The sequence below is a fragment of the Corylus avellana genome, chromosome ca6 (genome assembly GCF_901000735.1).
Source record: "Corylus avellana chromosome ca6, CavTom2PMs-1.0".
Lineage (NCBI taxonomy): Eukaryota > Viridiplantae > Streptophyta > Magnoliopsida > Fagales > Betulaceae > Corylus > Corylus avellana.
This window is the reverse complement of record NC_081546.1, coordinates 4,757,867-4,778,870: the sequence shown is the minus strand read 5'-3', so window position 1 is coordinate 4,778,870 and position 21,004 is coordinate 4,757,867. Positions and strand designations below refer to the sequence as shown.

The following is a 21,004-nucleotide window of genomic DNA, read 5'->3' as shown; positions in this document are numbered from 1 at the left end:
CCTGTATTGCAGTTTTGTTTAATTCAATGCGTATTCATTAAAAAAGAATACGGTTTTGTTTTAATTAGGGTAAGTTATCGAGAACCAACAATATATGTATGATAATAATAATAATAAGAAACGTTTTTTTTTTTTGTTTTTTGTTTTTTATTTTTTTGTCCATTTCGCATACATTTTACATGAAGAAATGCTTCAATTCATCGACCATTAATTAAGAAAAAAAATAGACGTGCTACTCCTTCATATCTCCATACATCTCTTCTTTAAATTTACAAGTGAATCTATAGAAGCCATATTTAATGATGATTTTAAAAAAAAAATATGAATAGAGATGGAACAGAGACTGACGGAAGATAAAAATATAACATTTCTCCAAAAAAAAAAATGATAGATGGAATATATCAACTCAGCAGAAGCGTATGTGAGATGCACCATGAATGTAAAAAAAACATTTATCAATAATAATAAATGTCATTCTTTCACCGTGCTATTTTCGAAAATGTATATTATGAAAGGTTCTATAACTTTTATCAAAAAAATTTTATAAACTTAATGTAATAGTTTATGTGGTGTTTATCACACTAATTATTAAAATATATATTATTAGTAAGAGTTTATATCATACTTACTTTATAAATTAACAAACAGTCAACTACTAAATTGTTTATTACTCACTCATTTCCTCGTATTTGAATACAAAACCCCAAACCAAATCTCACTCTAAATCTACCCACTCATGTTGCAGATGCTTTACTTGGTTCCACTTGCTGCACGCCAAGGGGCCCTTTTTTGTTTTTCTGTGCACCCAAAAGGTTTATTGTTGTTTATAGATGTATTGATAAATGTCAGAAAATGTATCAACTTTAAATTTAATATTATGAATGTCATCAAATGCATCAATTTTAAATTTTAATAATAAGTACGAGAAAATCCTTATTCCTGTAAGAGCATTTACAATGAACTCCTTAAATAAAAATTAAATTTGATGAGAAAAATTCACTTTATCGAACTTAGAGAGTTACTTTTAAAATGAATCAAACATCAAACTCCCTATACCTTTCCTACTTCAGTTAAATATTATTTTTATTAGTTTTAAATCAATCAGGAGAAAATATAGTAAAAAATAAGTTTTAAAAATTATATAACTTTAACTTTTTGGCTCTTAGTTGGAATGTAAGGAACATATATGAAAATAGTGAAATATAAAGTAAAAAATAGAGTTTGTTAAATGGGTGTTTTCATGAGTTTTTTTTTTTTTTTTTTTTTTTTTTTTTAAAAAAATTAAATATAAAACCTCATTGTAAATGCTCTTACCCATAAGTGGTTTATAAAATCACTATTAAATCTTGTTAGGGAGATTGATACTTAAGAATTTTTTTTTTTTTTTTGTTTAGTGAGCTCATAATATAGCATGTTAAAACACTATACGATCCAAAAACTTAAGCCAATGAATTTAAGTCTGACAGTGTTATATTAACAACTCATGCTTCTTACATATATTCAATATGGGGCTCTATCTTTTTACACTCATCTATATATATATATATATATATATATATATATATATCAAAATTCAACAAACATCCCTCTCATTCTTAAAAGTTATCTACGAGCAATGTCTCTCAACAAAATTTCAGAATCGTAATAAAATAATCGTGATTGACTTTTGGGCAAATTCTCCACGTGACAAAATGCAAAAAGCTAGGGTGGATATATATGAAACAGCTCAACTTGGTAATCCGCGGTTTAATGTAATCCATGCCATGATCACCTCGTCCTCGATCGAATTCCATTATGCGAAATAAAATAAAATAAAATAAAGGAGAAAAGGAAAACAATATTAAAAAAGAAGAAAGAGTCTTTGAACTTTTATTGTAGCATATCGGTTGAGAACCTAGCTATTCCACCATGGAACTTATACATGCACTTTCAAAAAGAAAATTCCAGCTATAAGTTCATAGGGGATTCTTAAAAGCATTTCCAGTGAAATTAGTTGTAGTTGCTCATGGTAGACAGACGTTGTGATCAGTATTAGCAAAGAAAACTTGTTTTAATTTAGCTTTTGCGAAACTAAGAGGTACAAACACATGGTTAAGCTACATTTTATATAACGAGGTACCGACAAACATAAAAAACAGCCAGCGGCCGTTAGCTTGCAGTAGAAGTTATAATAGCCGTTCGGGAATCTAAAATTTGTGATTTAATCCCTGAAAACCTGCAAACACATGCGTCTTTATCTCATGCTTTTCAAGAGTTATATATATATATATTCTGGGAGGTGTGCCTGAGGAAAGTTGGCTCTATAAGTAGAACCCAAGTCCATGCTGAAAGTCACACATGCAAGACAGGAAGTAGTTACAATTAGCGTGTGAGTATGGGAGTAAAGAAGATGGGTTTGGTTTTTGCTTTCCTTGGCTTTTTGTTCTTCGATGGGCTGCTGCTTCGTACGGCAGCCGAGGACCACCATTATAGCTTCATTGTAAGTGTCCACTAGGCACTAGCTACGATGTTCACGTTATGTTTGCAACTTTGATATATATAACGTTATGTAATTGTCTGTTTTGATTGCAGCTGAGGGAGTCGCTCGTGAATTTCACAAGGCTGTGTGGCCAAACAAAGAGCATGTTTACTGTAGAAATAGAGGGCTTACCCGTATGGCCTGGCCCTACGATTCATGTTCGTAAAGGCGATACGGCATATATCAATGTTCACAATAATGGAGATTATGGTGTCACTATTCACTGGTACTGAAAACTCTCTCTCCAGTAACTGCATAGTCTGCGTGCCACGCGCGCAATTTTTTAATTTTTAATTTTTTTTGGGGGGGTGGTGGGGGTGTGGGTGAATAATTTTTATATTTTATGGGGAAAGAAAGAGTAAATTTCACAATATACATGCAACGATCGATGGGAAGCTTTGGGTCGTAATGGAATTAATATATGCCATATTGATGAACTCGTGGATGATACCCATATCAGTCCTAAGGATCAACGTTATTTGTCCAAAACCATAATGATATATATATGGTATGAAATTAAATGAAAATATCATGAAAACTAAAGAATAGTTTGGCCATGACATGAATTGACAGGCACGGAGTGAAGCAGCCAAGAAATCCATGGTATGATGGTCCTGAGTACGTCACACAGATGCCCATTGAACCACAAACAAACTTAACTTATGAGGTTATATTTTCTGACGAAGAAGGAACACTTTGGTGGCATGCCCATAGTGGCTGGTCACGTGCCACAATCCATGGCGCCATTGTCATCAAGCCGCCAGAGGGAGCCCCTTATCCATATGATACACAACCCGATGGCGAGCACGTGCTTGTACTTGGTATAGCTTGACTAATTGCTAGCTAGTTATAATACTGAAGATTCTCATATTTCCTTTAGAAAATTAAATGCCGAGTTTATAGATGCATATTGAATTAATTAATTCTTCATTTAATTCTATTGTGCTGCAGGAGAATGGTACAATGGAGATGTCATGGAAAATATCGAAGAGGCCCTGAGAACCGGTGGTGATCCAAAAATGTCAGATGGATATGCCATCAATGGCCTACTAGGACCTTCAGATGCTTGCCCCGATGGTAAGATTATTAAACAACGAAATATATGGTTTCCTCGTGGTTAAAAGTAGTTAGTTTTCTCACGTCTATGAAATAAATTGCTTGTTTAATTCATATATTATATATCATATCATATATTGATGTTGCAGATCCAAGTTATCCTTTATTAGTCGAACACGGCAAGACATATCTTCTCCGTATAGTAAATGCGGTGATGAATGAGGAAATGTTCTTTGGAATCGCAGACCACACGATAACAGTTGTGGGACAAGATGGTGCATACATAACTCCCATAACCGTCGATTACATAATGATAACCCCAGGACAAACAATGGACGTATTGCTCACAGCAAACCAGGCACCCAGTTACTATTACATCGTTGCTACTCCTTTCATGGACCACAGTCTGCCTGCCCCATTCGACAAGAACAACACTTCAGCCATTCTTATGTATACAGGGGCTACTCCTCCGACCACTATTCCCTCTCCGTCCCTTCCTGATTCAAGCAACAGGGATGCTGCAAGCAACTTCACAAGTCAAATAAAGTCATTGAACCCGGTTGATGTGCCGACAGACGACATCAAACGCATTTTGATAGCAGTTTCTGTAAACCGGCTACCTTGCACCGATCCGGATTGTAAGGATTCGAGGCAATCTGCAAGCTTGAACAACATAAGTTTCCTCACCCCAACCACTGATATACTTCATTCATACTACTGGTACGTACCTACGACTGCACCACACTGTTTTTATTTGTTTCTTGTTTTTCTGTTTCCTGAAGATCCCTTCCCACTTTAATTCTTTTAATTGGATTTTTATTAAAGTATATCATTGCTAATTATCATCCACTATTATTCACATGTGAACACGGTTTTTAGCTGATATGATTAGGATTTAGGGTAATATATTTATAATTGTTAAATGTTCCATAAATCATGCACGCACGCACCTACTACCCAGCAACATGTACCTGGAGGCTGGAAGTATCACTAAATTTGAATAATATATTGCTCAATTGCTTATACCGAAAATAAACTACTTTTAAAACCTTTATGCTTATGCAGTGGCTTACCTTTCGACAAAGATTTCCCGGCTATGCCGCCCGTGCCGTTTGACTACACAGGAGATGAAGCGGCTAATTATGAACTCCCAAGCGTAGGAACCAAGGCACTTATAATAGATTATGGGACAAACGTGGAAATAGTGTTCCAAGGGACTAATGTTGGGAACGCAGAGAATCATCCGATGCATCTTCATGGTTATAGCTTCTTTTTGGTTGGGACGGGTGATGGCAATTGGGACCGTGACGATATTACAAATTACAATACGACATATGCACCGGCAGTTAACACCATCGGAGTTCCTAAGAATGGATGGGCTGCCATTAGATTCAAAGCCGATAATCCTGGTACTCTCTCTCTCTCTCTTTCTTTTGTCTTTATCTCCCAGCCCACTATATATATATATATATATATATATGAATATTTGTGAATGACATGGCGATGTTTCTCAGGGGTTTGGTTTATGCACTGTCATTTGGAACGGCATTCGAGTTGGGGTATGAGCGGTGTTATCATTGTGCAGAATGGGGACAGCCCTGACGAACGCATTCTGCTACCCCCGCCTAATTTCCCTGCTTGTCCTCCTAAATAGTTATGAAAAGATTGTGCTTCATCCTTCAATGTCATCTACGAAATCAACCTTTAATTTCAATGTCATTTTTTATGATTTGAGCAGTCGTTTGAATAGTTTCCTGTTTTTGTTCTTGTTGTTTTCCTCCTTGTGAGCATTGATTCGTAGACACTTGAATAAAATAACTTTGGACATCCTCTCTCTGTTTATCTTATATTCAAAATTTTCTCTTTCCATCGCTAAGCTACATATAATAGAGGGGTGTACCTGTTAGAAATTAAATAAAAAAGGATAGTCGCACGAGCAATACTCTTTTCTTTCAACTGTTTAGGTTGAAAGAGGTAAAATAAAGTGAATAAAAATAGAAAGTAAATAATTCATTGAGTAATACATTTAAATAGACTACAACGGAAATTCACACTCCTAAAAACAAAGACCCACTTAATTACTATTAGAATAACATGGTCCATTAAGTAACTAAAACTAAAGGACTCATCGAGCAACATGATAAACTAACAAATAGATAATGCTCACTAGAACTAGGAACACGAACACACTACTCATGTAGAAAAGTGTGAGTTCTATAAATTTAGGAGCACAAACACACTACTCATGTAGAAAAGTGTGAGTTCTATAAATTTAATGAATAGTGTTTAGAAAGTTGTATAAAAAAAGAAAACACAGAAGAAAATCGTTTAGACTTTCTCTTTTATCAATGTGACACAATGGCCGTCTCGAGTATATATATATTATAACGTTTCCTAATTTGGGTTGGAGTAGGTAATAATCAGGGGCGGAACTATGTACAACAATGGGGGGACAAATGTCCCCCCAAAGTTTTGTCCCCCCAAAGTTTTTGAAATTTTCATTAAAGTAGGTATATTTTATATATTTACCCCTTAAATTTAGAAATTTATCCCCCAAATTAATTTTTTACTCTCTTGTGTTTATCTACAGCAAGACTTTCTCTTTCTCTTAAACTTTTTCTCTCTCACACCATACTTGAAGATTTTCTCAGTTCTCTTTCTTTCAAAGTCTCTCTCTTGGACCAGACTCTATCTCTCTTAGACTAGAAAAGTCTTACCGGTGGGCCATGATTTGTTGTGTCCTATCACATGTGTCTTGCAGTTCATATGAGAAGCGAGAAGTCTTGGTGAATTAGAAAAAAAAAAAAAATTAAATATTAGCTTTGTGGGTGTGGGCTGTATCATACTATCACGTGTGGCTTAGTTCCTAAATATTAATATAATTTGAGATTTGATCATAATTCATATTAAAATTAACATTTGACGACTTATCTTTATTATTGAAAATTTGCAGCATTGTTTTGAAGCGTATTGTTGTTGGGAGCAGATTTGCAGCATCTTTTTAGAGCAGTATTGATAGTATTATTGCTGGGAGCTTCAAGATATTTTGTTAGGAGAAACAATTCACACTCGAACGTACCATTTTTCTTAAATTCTATAGATTGTGCTTAGTTTATATTGTTAATAATTTATGTTGTTGTGTTTTTTGAAATGTATAAGATTAAGATTTTGAATAAGTATTTACTGTATTTTGATGTAGAAAAATTATACAAGTTTTATTTTTAGCTTTCATTGTTGTTAATTAACTTAAATATTTGATGGGTTTGGATTCATTAATTTATTTGGCATTCTTTCATTTGTTAGTGGAAATAAGAACTATAATAAAATTTTAACAAAAATGACTTGTGATTTACTATGAAATTATATCTTACCATATGTATCTATGTATTTGGTAGGTGTTATTATAGTTATGCCCAGATAGGATAACCACAATTAGTCTCTCCAGCCTAACCTTTTAATTAGAAAAGAAAAAAAAAAAAAAAATCGTCCCCCACACTCAAAATCCTGGTTCCGCCCCTGCCAGGCAACGTATTTATTATAGTGGAATTAGGATAAAAGACAATTATTGACTAAAGGATGACATAAATCTACTAGTGCTACTACGAAAATAGACTCTTTCAGCCAATTGATCTCTCCGCTTGTAGATAGTCTTCGTGTAACTCAAGTCATGACCAAAAACACGACAATAAACATAAGATGGTTGTAGATAATGAACTCTGTACTCCATCATATTCTGCATCTATGACCCAATTAAGTAGTAAAAGCTAAATAGAACTACAGAACCTAATCAAGTCTTGTTTGGTTCCGCATAACTTCTTCATCCGACCCATCGTTGTTTTGTATCCAAGATTTTAAGGGAACTTTACAAGAAGGCATGTAAGTAGAGGGCTGGCGGATGCTTGTCTCACTAGTGGGCCCATTCTTTACTATAAATGCAGTGTTCATACCCCAACTCAGATGTCGATCAAAATGACAATGCCAAAACCACACACCTGCGAAAAATCATTCGATGTATTAAATAATCAAAGGAATTTGAAAAAAGAATAAGAAACATGCAAACAACAAGAGTAGAAATACCTGGATTATTTGCAACAAATCTGATGGCAAGCCATCCCTTCTTAGGAACTCCAAAGGTATTCAATTCTGGAGGATCAACCAAATTAAACCCTTTTGGATCTGTCTCATTATCAAAATTACCAAAACCTGTTCCAATTATATATAAGCTATATCCATGCAAATGCATTGGATGATTTACCGAGCCTTTTACCACGCCAGTCCCTTGAAAAACTATCTCCATTGCCTCACCATAGTTCAACACCTTCACCTTGGTCCCTTGCCTTGTTAATACAATGTTTTCGGCCGTCATTTCATCATCTGTAAAGTTATAGAATGAAGGGGGGTAGTCGGGGAAGTCTGTGGTGTAAACTCCACTGATATTCCTGCACAATAGGTTTAGGCTTGATCATATTTTTAAACAAATTAGCCGGCATATATATATATATTTGATTGCAATGACACAATATTTGGGAAATGGGGAACAACCTGTAGTAGGCATGTAGCACGTCAGTACTTGGGTTGACCCAACTTATGTTATTTAAGGTTGAAACCAATGTTTCATTATCATGCGCTCTTGTACAGATTGGACAGTAGAGCAAATTCATGGAAACTGTAATATACATTCTCTCAGTTATGTTGAGGGGGACATTTACTAGGTGTTCTTTGTTTGCTAAGCTCCTTATACGACTGGTGAAGGTCAAGGCAGCCATGAAGTCCAAGTAAAGAGGAAGTGCACTTGGAAAGGAAGGAGATGATGGGATAGTATAATTGCCTTTGTACTGTAGAATTGCAGTTGTATTGACATGGTCAAATCCGGTAACAGAGGCGTCTTCACTTGAGTATTGTCTAGTAGCCATATAATAGTGGCCGAGAGGCTGGTTTGCTGTGAGCAAGACATCCATTGTTTGTCCCGGGCTTATCATGATGTATTATGTGGAAATGGGTTTGATATAATGTGCATCCATCCCAACGACTGTGAGATTGTGTTCAGCAACTGCAAAGAAGAGTTCCGCATTCATCACAGCATTGACTACACGGAAAAGATAGGTTTTGCCGTAATCAACCATCCAACGGTACGTCGTTCCTGCAAATATTAATTAAGATGGTCGTTGAATCTTAGTCCAACAAATAATTTGAAAGATGAATGAAATTATTAGGCGACTCCACTTTTTATCCTACCAATATTAGTCTGCCTATGATGGAATATAAATTAAATTATTAAATTCATTTATTTCTAGTTATTAACATGGTACCAAAGCAGAAATACTTGGTTTGAACTTGTTCTCATCATTCATTTCATATTTCAATTAAATATTTCATGGATAAGTATGGCTTAATACCATCAGCCTCTCAAACCTGAGCTGCCAAATCAAAAGCTAAAGACATACCCTTGGAGCATGGACAAAAATCTCCTGGTTCACCGTTTATGGTATTAGCAACAGAATGTGGCAAGTCATCACCGGTTACTATGGCCTCATCCACCAATTCTTTCAAATTTCCATCGTACCAGGCCGCTGCATGTTCAACAAAACTGAATTATGTGTACTATCCTTTTGCTTTAGTCACAAACTTTTATTCACCTCCTGAATAGATCGAAAGACATGTATATTTGCATACCGAGCACAATGATTTCTTCGTCGTCCGCCTTGGCAAATGGATAGGTAGATCCAACAGGTGGCAAGATAACTATGGCGCCATGAACTGTGGCACGTGTCCAATCGCTATGAGCATGCCACCAAAGGGTTCCTTCCTCGTCAGAAAATATTACCTCATACGTGAAGTTTGATCCAGGTTCAATGGGACACTGTGTAATGTATTCTGGACCATCTGACCACGGATTTCTTGGTTGCTTCACACCGTGCCTGCAATGTCATTATGATACCCAATCAATAGAATTAATTTCTTTCTCTTGAACCACGACAAAATGTTAGAGATAGCCAAGAAACCAAGGGCATGTTTGTTAATACATGTTTAGTAGGTGTTTTTTTAGTTTTAGTTTGAAAAAAACTAAATGAATTCTCCACATGATCATCAACTAGCTAGCTAGGGCTGTGGATAATATATATATATATATATATTCCGATGGGACTCAACAGAGGAGGGGGAGGGTCCAGCAAAAACTTGTATCTGAGAGGATGCATGGGACAAATTAAGCTGGGCTTTATTGACTAGCTAGTCTGAATCATGAGGCGACAAAGTCTAGTTATTTTGTGTTAAACCATTCCTTTAAGGAAATTGTTAAAGGAAATTAATCTTTTCAGATTTTGTGTCGCCGATGTGAAAGGAACAAGAGGAAACACCTCCAGGACTCAGGAGAGATGGATGCACTTATCAAACAATACATGAGGGTGGGCGGCGGCAGCGGAGTCACATGTAGGCAAGTGGGATGTGACCCCACAAACTGTTCAGATTTTGGGTTTCCTTTTTCATTCTTTTTTTTTTTACTCTACTTTTTAAGTTCTTTTCATTTTTTTCCTTAAAAAAAAAAAAAAAAAACAAATCAATAGTAGGATATAGATCACAAGCACATGTAAATCTCTGTAAAAATCTCTCTGGCTAAAAAGGTATGATTGATTTCAAAAAAAAAAAAAAAGAAAAAAAAAGAAAAAGAAAAATAAAAAAAGGTATGACTATACGTATGAATTTATCTAATATTCTTAAATGAAATCTAAGAATTTGCTAGTTGCTGCCTTGCAGTTGTCTTTTTAGGCTTTAAAGACATTATAAAACGGATTTAGTAACGTAGTTCTTACCAGTGAATAGTGATCCCATAGTATCCTTGGTTGTGAACATTAACATACACCGTATCCCCTTTGTAAACTCGAATTATTGGCCCTGGAAAACTGTCATTTACAACCAGTATGCTCTGCGTGTTGCACAGCTTCGTGAAGTTTTTCTCCTTAAGCTACAAAACAAGAAAAGAACATTTAATGATGCTGATTTATTATTATAATGTGTTTCGAGCCTGAGCCCCCCTCCAACAAAAAAAAAGAAAGGAAAAGACAATATCATGGACACCCGCAAGTGATGGTTGAATAAGCAAAGAACATGGTTGCCCACTAGAGGCTAGGAAAGTGGGAAGGACTTACAACAAAGTCATAGAAATGGACATCGCCAGCTTGAACCATGCAAAAAGAGTAGTGTCCAAGAAGAAGCAAAATGCCCAGAAACACTAACCTCGTATGCATGTTCTTGGAGTTCATTTTCTGACTCTCCTCACCCTTGATTAAAGGCACTCTTTTGTTTCATACATATGTGATTCCTCTTGATTTTTGACACCCACATATATAATAACAATCTTGATCGTTCGAGATCTTCTAGTACAAAGTCTAAATGATGAACTGTCAAGATCTTCTAGTACAAAGTATAAATAAAATATAAACCTACCAAACATTCTTGTTTAAATAGTCAAATCAGTCATTAATCAATCAATTTCGATCGGCAACTAACTGCTGGAGATGTTTTAGAGAGCAAACTGCGTACCTGCTTGACTAATCATCCTTTTACGGGTGCTTCCAAAAAATGGCTCTTAGCGCTACTTGTTTACTCAGATACTCTATTTTTTCCAAGGGTATGAATTGTTAATTGACATATGAATTTGGGTTAGGTAGAGTATTATCGTCCCACTCTATAAATTTACTCTCTATTTTAATTAAAAAATACCTCTTTCTATTTTAACTACTAATTTTTCAAAGCGCGCACCTATCTTGCTCTCATAAATAACTAGAGATCCCCACTTAAAATATATTTTTGAAAAAAATTCATTTAATTTTCTCAAACTACCATCCAATTAATAATGTCCCATTTAAACTTTTAATTGGAACAATGTTCCCTCCAAAGCTAGTAAAAAGACAAAACTGACCCTAGATGTTTTTCAAGAAAACAAAAATACTTTAATAAATCTGAAAAAAAAAAAAAAAAATTTCTTTAAGAAAAAAAAAAAGGAAAAAATTTTAAATTTCCATACCCTAGTTTTTTTTTTTAAAAAAATAGTTTTTAGTATTTTAATTTTTTTTTTTAATTTTATTAAGAATATTTTTATTTTTCATAATTGGGGGAGACATGAACAATATTTTTTGGTAATTTGACAGGGTACGTGGAATTCACCCTATATTTTTTTAATAAATTATTTATTCTTGGGAGGAGAGAGAATCATGAAGAAATAGAATGTTATATTTATAAGCATTTTAATATTTTTGACTCCATAAAACAAGAGTTTTTTCACAATAAAGAGCCGAAAGAGAATGCTTGTAACCATTCTTTTTCTCTCTTTTGTTACATCCTCTATTAAATTACATTTCCAAGTGCCTGATTTGCGACTATCAATTTTCTCTCTCACACTAGCTTTGGACAATTTTGATGTCCTCAAACAATATTGGCTCTAAATTACCGAAAGTGAAAGCATTAACAGCTGTTTGGGTCCTGAAAAAGCTCGACTTTTTGTGAATATATAGTGTGGTAAAACTGTATTTTATTTTTCTTTTTCTTCTTTTTTACGGCTTAAACCTAATTAAAGTTCTCAACTTGTTTTTCACGTGCTGTGATGCGCAACTAATCGTCATTTCCTCGGCTTGCCTGGATCCTGGATTAAGGTTGACCACCACGTGAAAGAGAGGAAATGAGTGATGATGAGAGAGTGAGGAAGATGAGTGTTGAATGTTGACTGTCTGGGGGCGGAACTCCGTAAAACAGTGGGGGGACATTGTTTTTGAAATTTTCATTAAAGTAGGTATATTTTATATATTTGCCCCTTAAATTTAGAAATTTGTCCTCCCAAATTAATTTTTTACTCCCTTGTGTTTATCTACAGCAAGACTTTCTCTTTCTCTTAAACTTTTTCTCTCTCACACCATACTCGAAGGCTTTCTTAGTTCTCTTTCTCTCAAACTCTCTCTCTGGGACCAGACTCTATCTCTCTTAGACTAGAAAAGGCTTACCGGTCGGCCGTGATTTGTTATGTCCTGTCACCTATGTCTTGCAGTTCATTTGAGAAGTGAGAAGTCTTGTTGTTGATCTCATTTCTCAACAAAGAACTGCTCGCAAGCTGTTCATCTCATCTCATTTCGATTTCTTGAAGGTTCTTTCAATCCTTTGTTTTGTAGCTTAGTTGCTTAGTTGCATTGCATCGTTATATATATATATATTATTCATTGAAAGGCACACTTGCAAATTTCAAGTTGCAATCTTGCAGAATGCAGAGATTCCTTGCTACTAGCCTATTTCCTATGTGGACCACGTGGGATAGAACTTAGTGGCCAAGTGGGTCGGTGGGTGTGTTAGTGGCTTGGTGAATTAGAAAAAAAAAAAAAAATAATAAATAAATAAATATTAGCTTTGTGGGTGTGGACTGTGTCATACTATGATAGAACTTAGTGGTCAAGTGGGTCGGTGGGTGTGTTAGTAGCTTGGTGAATTATGGTGGGTGTGTTAGTGGCTTGGTGAATTAGAAAAAAAAAAATACTAAAAAAATAAATATTAGCTTTGTGGGTGTGGACTGTGTCATACTATGATAGAACTTAGTGGTCAAGTGGGTCGGTGGGTGTGTTAGTAGCTTGGTGAATTAGAAAATATATATATATTAGCTTCGTGGGTGTGGACTGTGTCATACTATCACGTGTGGCTTAGTTCCTAAATATTAATCTAATTTGAGATTTGATCATAATTCATATAAAAATTAACATTTGATGACTTATCTTTATTATTGCAAATTTGCAGCATTATTTTGGAACGTATTATTGTTGGGAGCAGATTTGCAGCATTTTTTTGGAGCAGTATTGATAGTATTGTTGTTGGGAGCTTCAAGATATTTTGTTAGGATAAACAATTCACACTCGAATGTACCATTTTTCTTAAATCCTATAGATTGTGCTTAGTTTATATTGCTAACAATTTATGTTTTTGTGTTTTTGAAATGCATAAGATTAAGATTTTGAATAAGTATTTATAGTATTTTGATGTAGAAAAATTATACAAGTTTTGTTTTTAGCTTTCATTGTTGTTAATTAACTTAAATATTTGATGGATTAGGATTCATTAATTTATTTGGCATTCTTTCACTTGTTAGTGGTAATAAGAACTATAATAAAATTTTAACAAAAATGACTTGTGATTTACTACGAAATTATATCTTATCATATATATATCTATGTATTCGGTATGTGCTATTATGGTCACGCCCAAGTAAGATAGCCACAATTAGTCTCTACAGCCTACCCTTCTAATTAAAAAAATAAAAAAATAAAAAAAAATCATCCCCCACACTCAAAATTTTGGTTCCGCCCCTAGGTCACTTGAGCGTGAGAAATGAAGAAAGAACACGGCTCACATTTTCTGACTTGTAAAAATGCAATGAGACCACGAGTGAAAAAAAATATTAGAGTGAACATGGGCTGCAACTATAATAAGACCAAAACAGCCGTTGAGAGAAAGTGGATTTTGCTTAAATGTGAGAAAAAGTCAAGAAACAAGGAAACAAGGAGTAAAACACGGAGAGTGCTCTTTTATATATATATATATATTTTTTTTCGAAATAAGCTGACAATCTTCATTAGAAAATCAAATTTAGAACACAAAACTCTAAACAACAAGAGCAAACTGCTCTGAGAAAATAATGTCAAAGATACATAATGGAATTTCTTCCATCCACACCTTATCCATTACTTCCCTAACTGCTTCCTTTGCTAATCCATGAGCTGCATTATTTTGGGTCCGTTTCACATGCTTAATGTCCCAACTACTAAAGGAACCCAAAAGCAATTTGATATCAGCTCCAATCTGCCCAAAATGACACCAGCTCTCTCCCTGCTCCACAATCATAGTAACCACTTGCAAAGAGTCACCCTCAAGAAGAATATCTTGCAAGCCTAGGTCCCTGCTAAACTCCACTGCTTGTAGTGCCGCTAAAGCCTCTCCAACCAAAGGCTCTTGATATGAACTTAGAGTTTTATTTCGAGCTGCATGGACCCTACCATGATCATCACGAACTATAAACCCAACTCCCATGCGCTTTAGTTTGGGATTAAACCCAACATCCCAATTAACCGTGAATCTTGTCTTTCTACAACAGTTCGGTCACCATGAGTAGCCTCCGAGGACTTAATCGGCTTGCCAGAACTCATGAAGAGACACCTCTGCATCACGAATGAGTTTGTTAGGATGAGAAAACTCTCCCCCATGCGCAAACGAATTTCTGCAAAACCAGATGTTTCTTTCCAATATCGCCGAAAAAGCCAACTCCTCCTGACTACATCGCTGGACCAAAGCATCCTATAACTCACGAAATTCAAACCCCTCAAATTGAGCTTTCTAAATTTTTCTGTCGCAAGCCCTCAACACATCCCGAGCAGCTGGATAGTCCCACAGTACATGCCTCGTCGATTCTACCTCTTGGGTACTAAAAATACATAGAGCCTCCTTGAGTACCCCCCCTTTGTAGTAACTTAACCTTAGTAGGCAATATATTACTGCAGGCTTGCCAAAGAAATGTTTTAACAGGGTTGGAAACTTTAAGACTCCAAATTTCCTTCCATGATGAGTCATTAGACCCTTCCCCAATGAGCAGTGCTTTCTTATCATGTTCAATAAAATAGGCACTACGAACAGTGAAAAAACTGGTCTTAATAGCTCTCCAAATTAGTTTATCCTGCTGATTGTACCTACTAAGGGGTACTTACTGAGTATAGATTGAATTAAATTAAAGGGGCATTCCATCCCCCCACCCACATTAGGATCAATAAGCTCAACTGCTTTACCATCAAAAGGAAGAATACTGCTAGGGGATTGAACTATAAACGTAGTAGGTTGAGGAACCCACTTGTCACCTCATATGTGAACTTGCTGCCCATCACCAATGCGCCAATACAAGCCCTCTTTTAGCAAATCCCTAGCCTAAAAAATACTCCTCCAAACAAAAGACCCCTTAGTACTGTTTGATGCTTCTAGAAAGGTACATCTAGAATAATATTTGGCTTTGATAATCCGACCCGCCAAACTATTCGTATTCTGCAACGACCTCTAGCCTTGTTTAGCTATAAGCGCTTTGTTAAAACAATGAATATCCCTAAATCCCAGTCCTCCCCCATTCTTTGAGCAACCCATCTTCTCCTATCGCATCCAATGTATTATCTTCTCCTCATTCTTGTGCCCCCACCAAAACCTTTGCATAAGACCATTTAGATCATTACATAGCTTCTTTGGTAGCAAGAAAATACTCATGTTGTAAGTCGGAATGGCTTGAAGAACAGCTTTAATAAGAATCTCTTTCCCAGCTTGTGAAAGAGACTCCACCTTCCAATCGGAAATTCTTTTCCTCACCTTATCAGTTATATGTTGAAATTCCCTAACATAGGATTTCCCAACCAACACCGGCAACCCCAAATAGTTATCATACCTTTGAAAGGATGGAACACCAGTCAAATTTAGAATAAAAGCCCCAGCCTCGGCACTAGTATTCCTATTAAAGAAAATTGTAGTCTTATCTCTGTTTAACCTTTGCCCCGAAGCATTTTTGTAACGCCCTAAGTTCTAGAGGTATAGTGATTGGGAGCAATTGTAACAAATTGTTTAATAAAAATAAAAATTTCTCCTACCATATGTTCACCACAAAAACATAATATCACTAGAGTACTGTAAACTCTCATTATAAAATCACAAACACATAATGTGCTAATATCCAATAATCTCATAAGCAATAAAGTTATACCGTCTATGCCTATCGAAAGTCGTCTAGTCTATAGAATGAAGTCCCTGACACTTCTACTACTACTGCTTCTGCTTGTCCATAAAGTAGCGATAGGATCTTTAACAACTAAGAGGCCCACCGGCACCTTGTCCTCAGTACTATGATATATAGAGCAATCTGAAAAAAGATGTATAGGGAGAAGAGGTGAGTTCGATAACTCAGTAAGTAGTCACAACACCAAGATGCTATAAAATATACTATACGGATTTCTATGTCAAAATCTCTGTCTGCACAATAACAATTTATGCAGAATAACATAATTAACAAAATAAGCATGATAGTTGCAAAATGAGTAAGCACTTCCTTTTACTTTCCCTTCAAAATAATTGTTTTACCCTTTAATCCGACCCCACAAATTTACCGTGAGCAATGTACGTTGGTTTATCCCGAATGACCTATATGCTCATCCTGTCGTCATAGGGAAGAGCTACCAAGTTGGAAACTTCCCTAGATGAAGGTCACGTGGCCGATAGCACACACCTTCTCATAACCGTCATTTGGTATGCTTACCATGCTACCCTATGCTGTACCAATCGTCACTATAATCGTGTTTCGGGTTAAACATTTATAACCATGAGTGCACATATAACATTTCATATGATCTGTAAGCTTATCTGTAACTGTATGCTATGCCATGAACTTTGAGAGCTCCTTTCATTCATAATCGTTGTCATGCATAACTCATAAAATGAGATAATTGTAATACGTAACATTCTTAAACCATGGCATATGATTGAATAAAACTTTGCATTAAAAATATGAAAGGAAGTACAATTGAAAATCATGTAAGTGGGTTCTTTATAAAATTCCCAACATTTTCCAAAAGATTTATAATAAAATCTGTTGGAATTTTTGGTGTTGTGTCCCCTTACCTGGCATTGCATGCCCTTATATTGAATCCGCATCCAACTGACAATTCCTACAACGGAGGTAAAAAGTACCTTAGTCATCAATTCGTTTTCAAGTCTCAGTCATGCATCACTTTAGTTGCTAAGGATCTTATTCCAATCCATTGCTTTACACTAAAACACCAAGGTTATAATATTCTTATTACAATAGAATCATCAAGAAGCTTATCTAGCCATATTATTATTCTCCTCATAAGTCATTTAATTTAGCAACTTACTCCCAATATCAAAAGCTTAGAAATATTTACAACAATCACTCTAATTATCATAAGACGTATTAGCATCTAAACCCAGTAAGCATCAACTTCTACGGATCCCATAATAATTTATGGTCAATTAACACTCTAAACAATAATTAACCCCTCCAAATAGCAATTTAAGTGTTCATACACTAAAAGCCCTAATTAAATTCTAGGAATTTAACTTCATACTAAAAATACCATAAAAGATATAAAAATATTACCTTGGAGAATTCTCATATTTTTTATTTTATTTTATTTTTCTTCTTCCTCCTCTTTCTTTCTCTTCTTCCTCTTTCTTTCTTCTCTCTTTCCTTTCTTTTCTTTTCTCTTTCTCCTCTCTTTCCTTCTTTTCTTCCTCTTTCTTTCTTCTCTTCTTCCGGTTCTCTCTCTCATCTCACGCTCACTTGAGCTGTGAGCATTTGAGGGAAAAAGCTCTCCTTAAATACCCACCGTATGTGGTAGTGACACTTTAAATGTTTGCCACATGCACTCATTACCACATGACAAGTGTCCAGGAATGTCTCAAGAAAATGACACCTTAGAACCCCAAGTGTTCACCGAGAAAGCAAGGGCAACATGCTATATAACACCTGTACCTTTAGGTGTCAACCAAGCAACTTATCATGTAAGGCCATGTGTCATCTTGAGCTTGATGACCTGTCAAACAAACTCCTCATGTATTTACATTAAAACGTGATCATAAAAATCTACAATTAATCCTCAATGAACCTAAACCTTTTGACTAACATATACCAAAAAATCGTGACTTACAGACATCATTAACCCATCCAATTAATTTCCCAAATCGCAGGTACTTCAACTACTCTGCAGCTTGACCTATTAAACTTGAAAAAATCATAACTTTTTCAATTTAACTCCAAATGACACAAAATTTTGCTTGAAATTTTCCTTATTCAAAGACCCACAACAAATCCAAAAATTATAGCAACCCATAACTTTTTGGTATCTCAAAAGTCCCTCTAAATTTTGTGCCTTTGTTTCACTGAAATTCCTGTTTTGACACTTGCATCTTCTAAAAATCATAACTCCTTCTACAAGTGTCTAAAAATCATGAAACCACTTTTAAAATCTTCCTTTCTCATAATTATATAAGGTCCTAAAATAGTTTTATTTAAGGTCACTCATAGAATTTTCGACGTCCAAAACAATGTGACTTTTCTTTCAATAACCCACTAAAATTATAACTAGCAATTTTCCATTATCTTTCACATTAAGTCTATTTACCTAACTCCATATAAATCTTAATAAAATTGCAAATCCTCCTTATCCTTGATATTAAGATCACCTTTATTCTAGGTATAAATTTCGGGTTATTACAATTTTCATAACATTCCAAAATAAATGCAAGGCGCTGCCAATCAATAGTGTAGCCTTGCAAAAGAGGAGAATGTCATCGGCAAAGAATAAATGGTTCAATCGGGGCCCTCTTGGAGAGGTTGGGACCCCCTAGATATCCATTCCTCTCCGCCTGATGAAGCTTCAAACTAAGAACCTTGGCACACAAAATAAACTGGTAAGGGGACAGAGGATCCCCTTTCCTAATACCTTTTGTTGGGCGAATGCACCCCACCAGCCGCCCATTTACAATAACCGAATAAGAAACTGTTGTCAAACATTTCATAACAAGCCGTACCCGTCTTTCAACAAAACCCATCTTCCTCATTACCTCCTCCATAAACACCCATTCCACTTGGTCATAAGCCTTACTTATGTCAAGTTTGAGGGCCATATAACCCACATTTCCCCACATCTGAGTGTGCACGGAATGTAACGTCTCATACGCCTCCAAAACATTATCCGAAATCAACCTTCCCAGGATAAAGACACTTTGATTTTGAGAAATTATTATAGGCAAAATATTCTTCAGTCGGTTAGTAAGTACTTTGGATATGATTTTATAACCCACATTACATAAGCTTATGGGTCGAAAATCAGTAACCTTGCTTGGTTTTTGCTTATTCGGGACAAGAGCAATATGAGTGAAATTCACAATTTTCTCCAAAGCACAAGAATTAAAGAACTCAAAAGAAGCTTTACATAGGGGTGTCTAACCGCCCGCTAACTGCTAACCGCTTAAATGCATTAACCGTTAACTGTTTAACCGCTATAACTGCCTAGCAGTTTGCGATTAGAAGTTATTGGGTTTACTAACTGTAACCGCTAACCGCTTTTTTATATAATATATTTTTATAATTATAATTATAATAATATTTATACATATAACATAATCACTTGATCATTAAATCACAATTTTTTTTTTTTAGATAATTAAATCTCAATTTAAGTATTAATATATTATCACTATAATTTATATGATTATATCACATGATGAATTGATCATTAAATCATTTGATTACATAATAAGAAATTATACATATATAATATGACATAACACATAAGTATACCAATTCATACTAATACAACAATTAAGTATCTAGAGACTTAGTTTCAATGTATGTTATAAACTTATAAGTCCATATATGTTATAAATTATAATTATACATATATGCACATAAATAATATAAATTTATAAGATCAATACTTAATCATATGATTCAATGACAATTCAAATACTTTATTCAAGTTAATCATATTATTAATGTATAATAATAATAATGTGATTCGTATAATATCAAATTAAGTAATTTGGTATTAGATTCAATAATTTGTTACTTATAACCACAATTGAAGTATTAATGTATTATCATTCTAATTTTAGTAATATTATCACTATAATTGATATGATTATATCACATGATGAATTGATCATTAAATCATATGATTATATAATAACGAATTATACATATATAATATGACATAAGTCATAAGTATATCAATTCATACTAATACAATACTTAAGTACCTAGAGACTTAGTTTCAATGTATGTTATAAACGTAGAAGTTTATATATGTTATAAATTATAATTATACATATATGCATATGAATAATATAAATGTATAATATCAATAGATATTTAAAGTTAACCAGTCATGATTAAGTACAAGTAAATGTAAATTTGGGGTCAGATATTTTCGATTTTTCAATATGGGCTCTTTTTATAGCAATTGGGCCTAAGAACATACTAAAAAAAAAAAAAAAAAAAAAAAAAGGTAAAAAATGCTACAGTAGTAAAAAAAAAGTCCCAAAAGCCCAATTTTGAAAAAGCGGTTAGCGGGCGGTTACCTATTTTACTAACCATTAACCGCTAGGCGGTTAGCGGTTGCGGTTAGTGAAATTAGCAATAACTGCCAATCGTAACCGTATTGACACCCCTAGCTAGCTTTACATATACCCACAGAGGCACAATTGTCGAGATAAAAACACGCTGGAAACCCATCAAGGCCAGGTGCTTTCAGTGGTGCCATTTGGGCCAAAGCAGTGCTAAACTCCTCACCCGAAGGTTCCTTGAGAAGTTGATTGTTCATTGTCTAAGTCACCATGCTTGGAAAACCCACAAAACTT

At 34.8% G+C, this 21,004-nt stretch overlaps 1 protein-coding gene and 1 pseudogene across 1 annotated transcript; one reads left to right on the top strand and one right to left on the bottom strand.

Moving 5' to 3' along the window:
* Positions 1-2,374: 2,374 nt before the first annotated feature.
* LOC132184031 (laccase-14-like) lies at positions 2,375-5,228 on the top strand. The gene is made up of 7 exons (XM_059597508.1): positions 2,375-2,479; positions 2,572-2,744; positions 3,092-3,339; positions 3,470-3,595; positions 3,724-4,294; positions 4,640-4,983; positions 5,089-5,228. The coding sequence occupies exons 1-7, from the start codon at positions 2,375-2,377 to the stop codon at positions 5,226-5,228; spliced, it is 1,707 nt and encodes a 568-aa protein (XP_059453491.1).
* Positions 5,229-7,357: 2,129 nt separating this feature from the next.
* LOC132184030 (laccase-14-like) lies at positions 7,358-10,833 on the bottom strand (annotated as a pseudogene).
* Between the last annotated feature and the right edge of the window lie 10,171 nt (positions 10,834-21,004).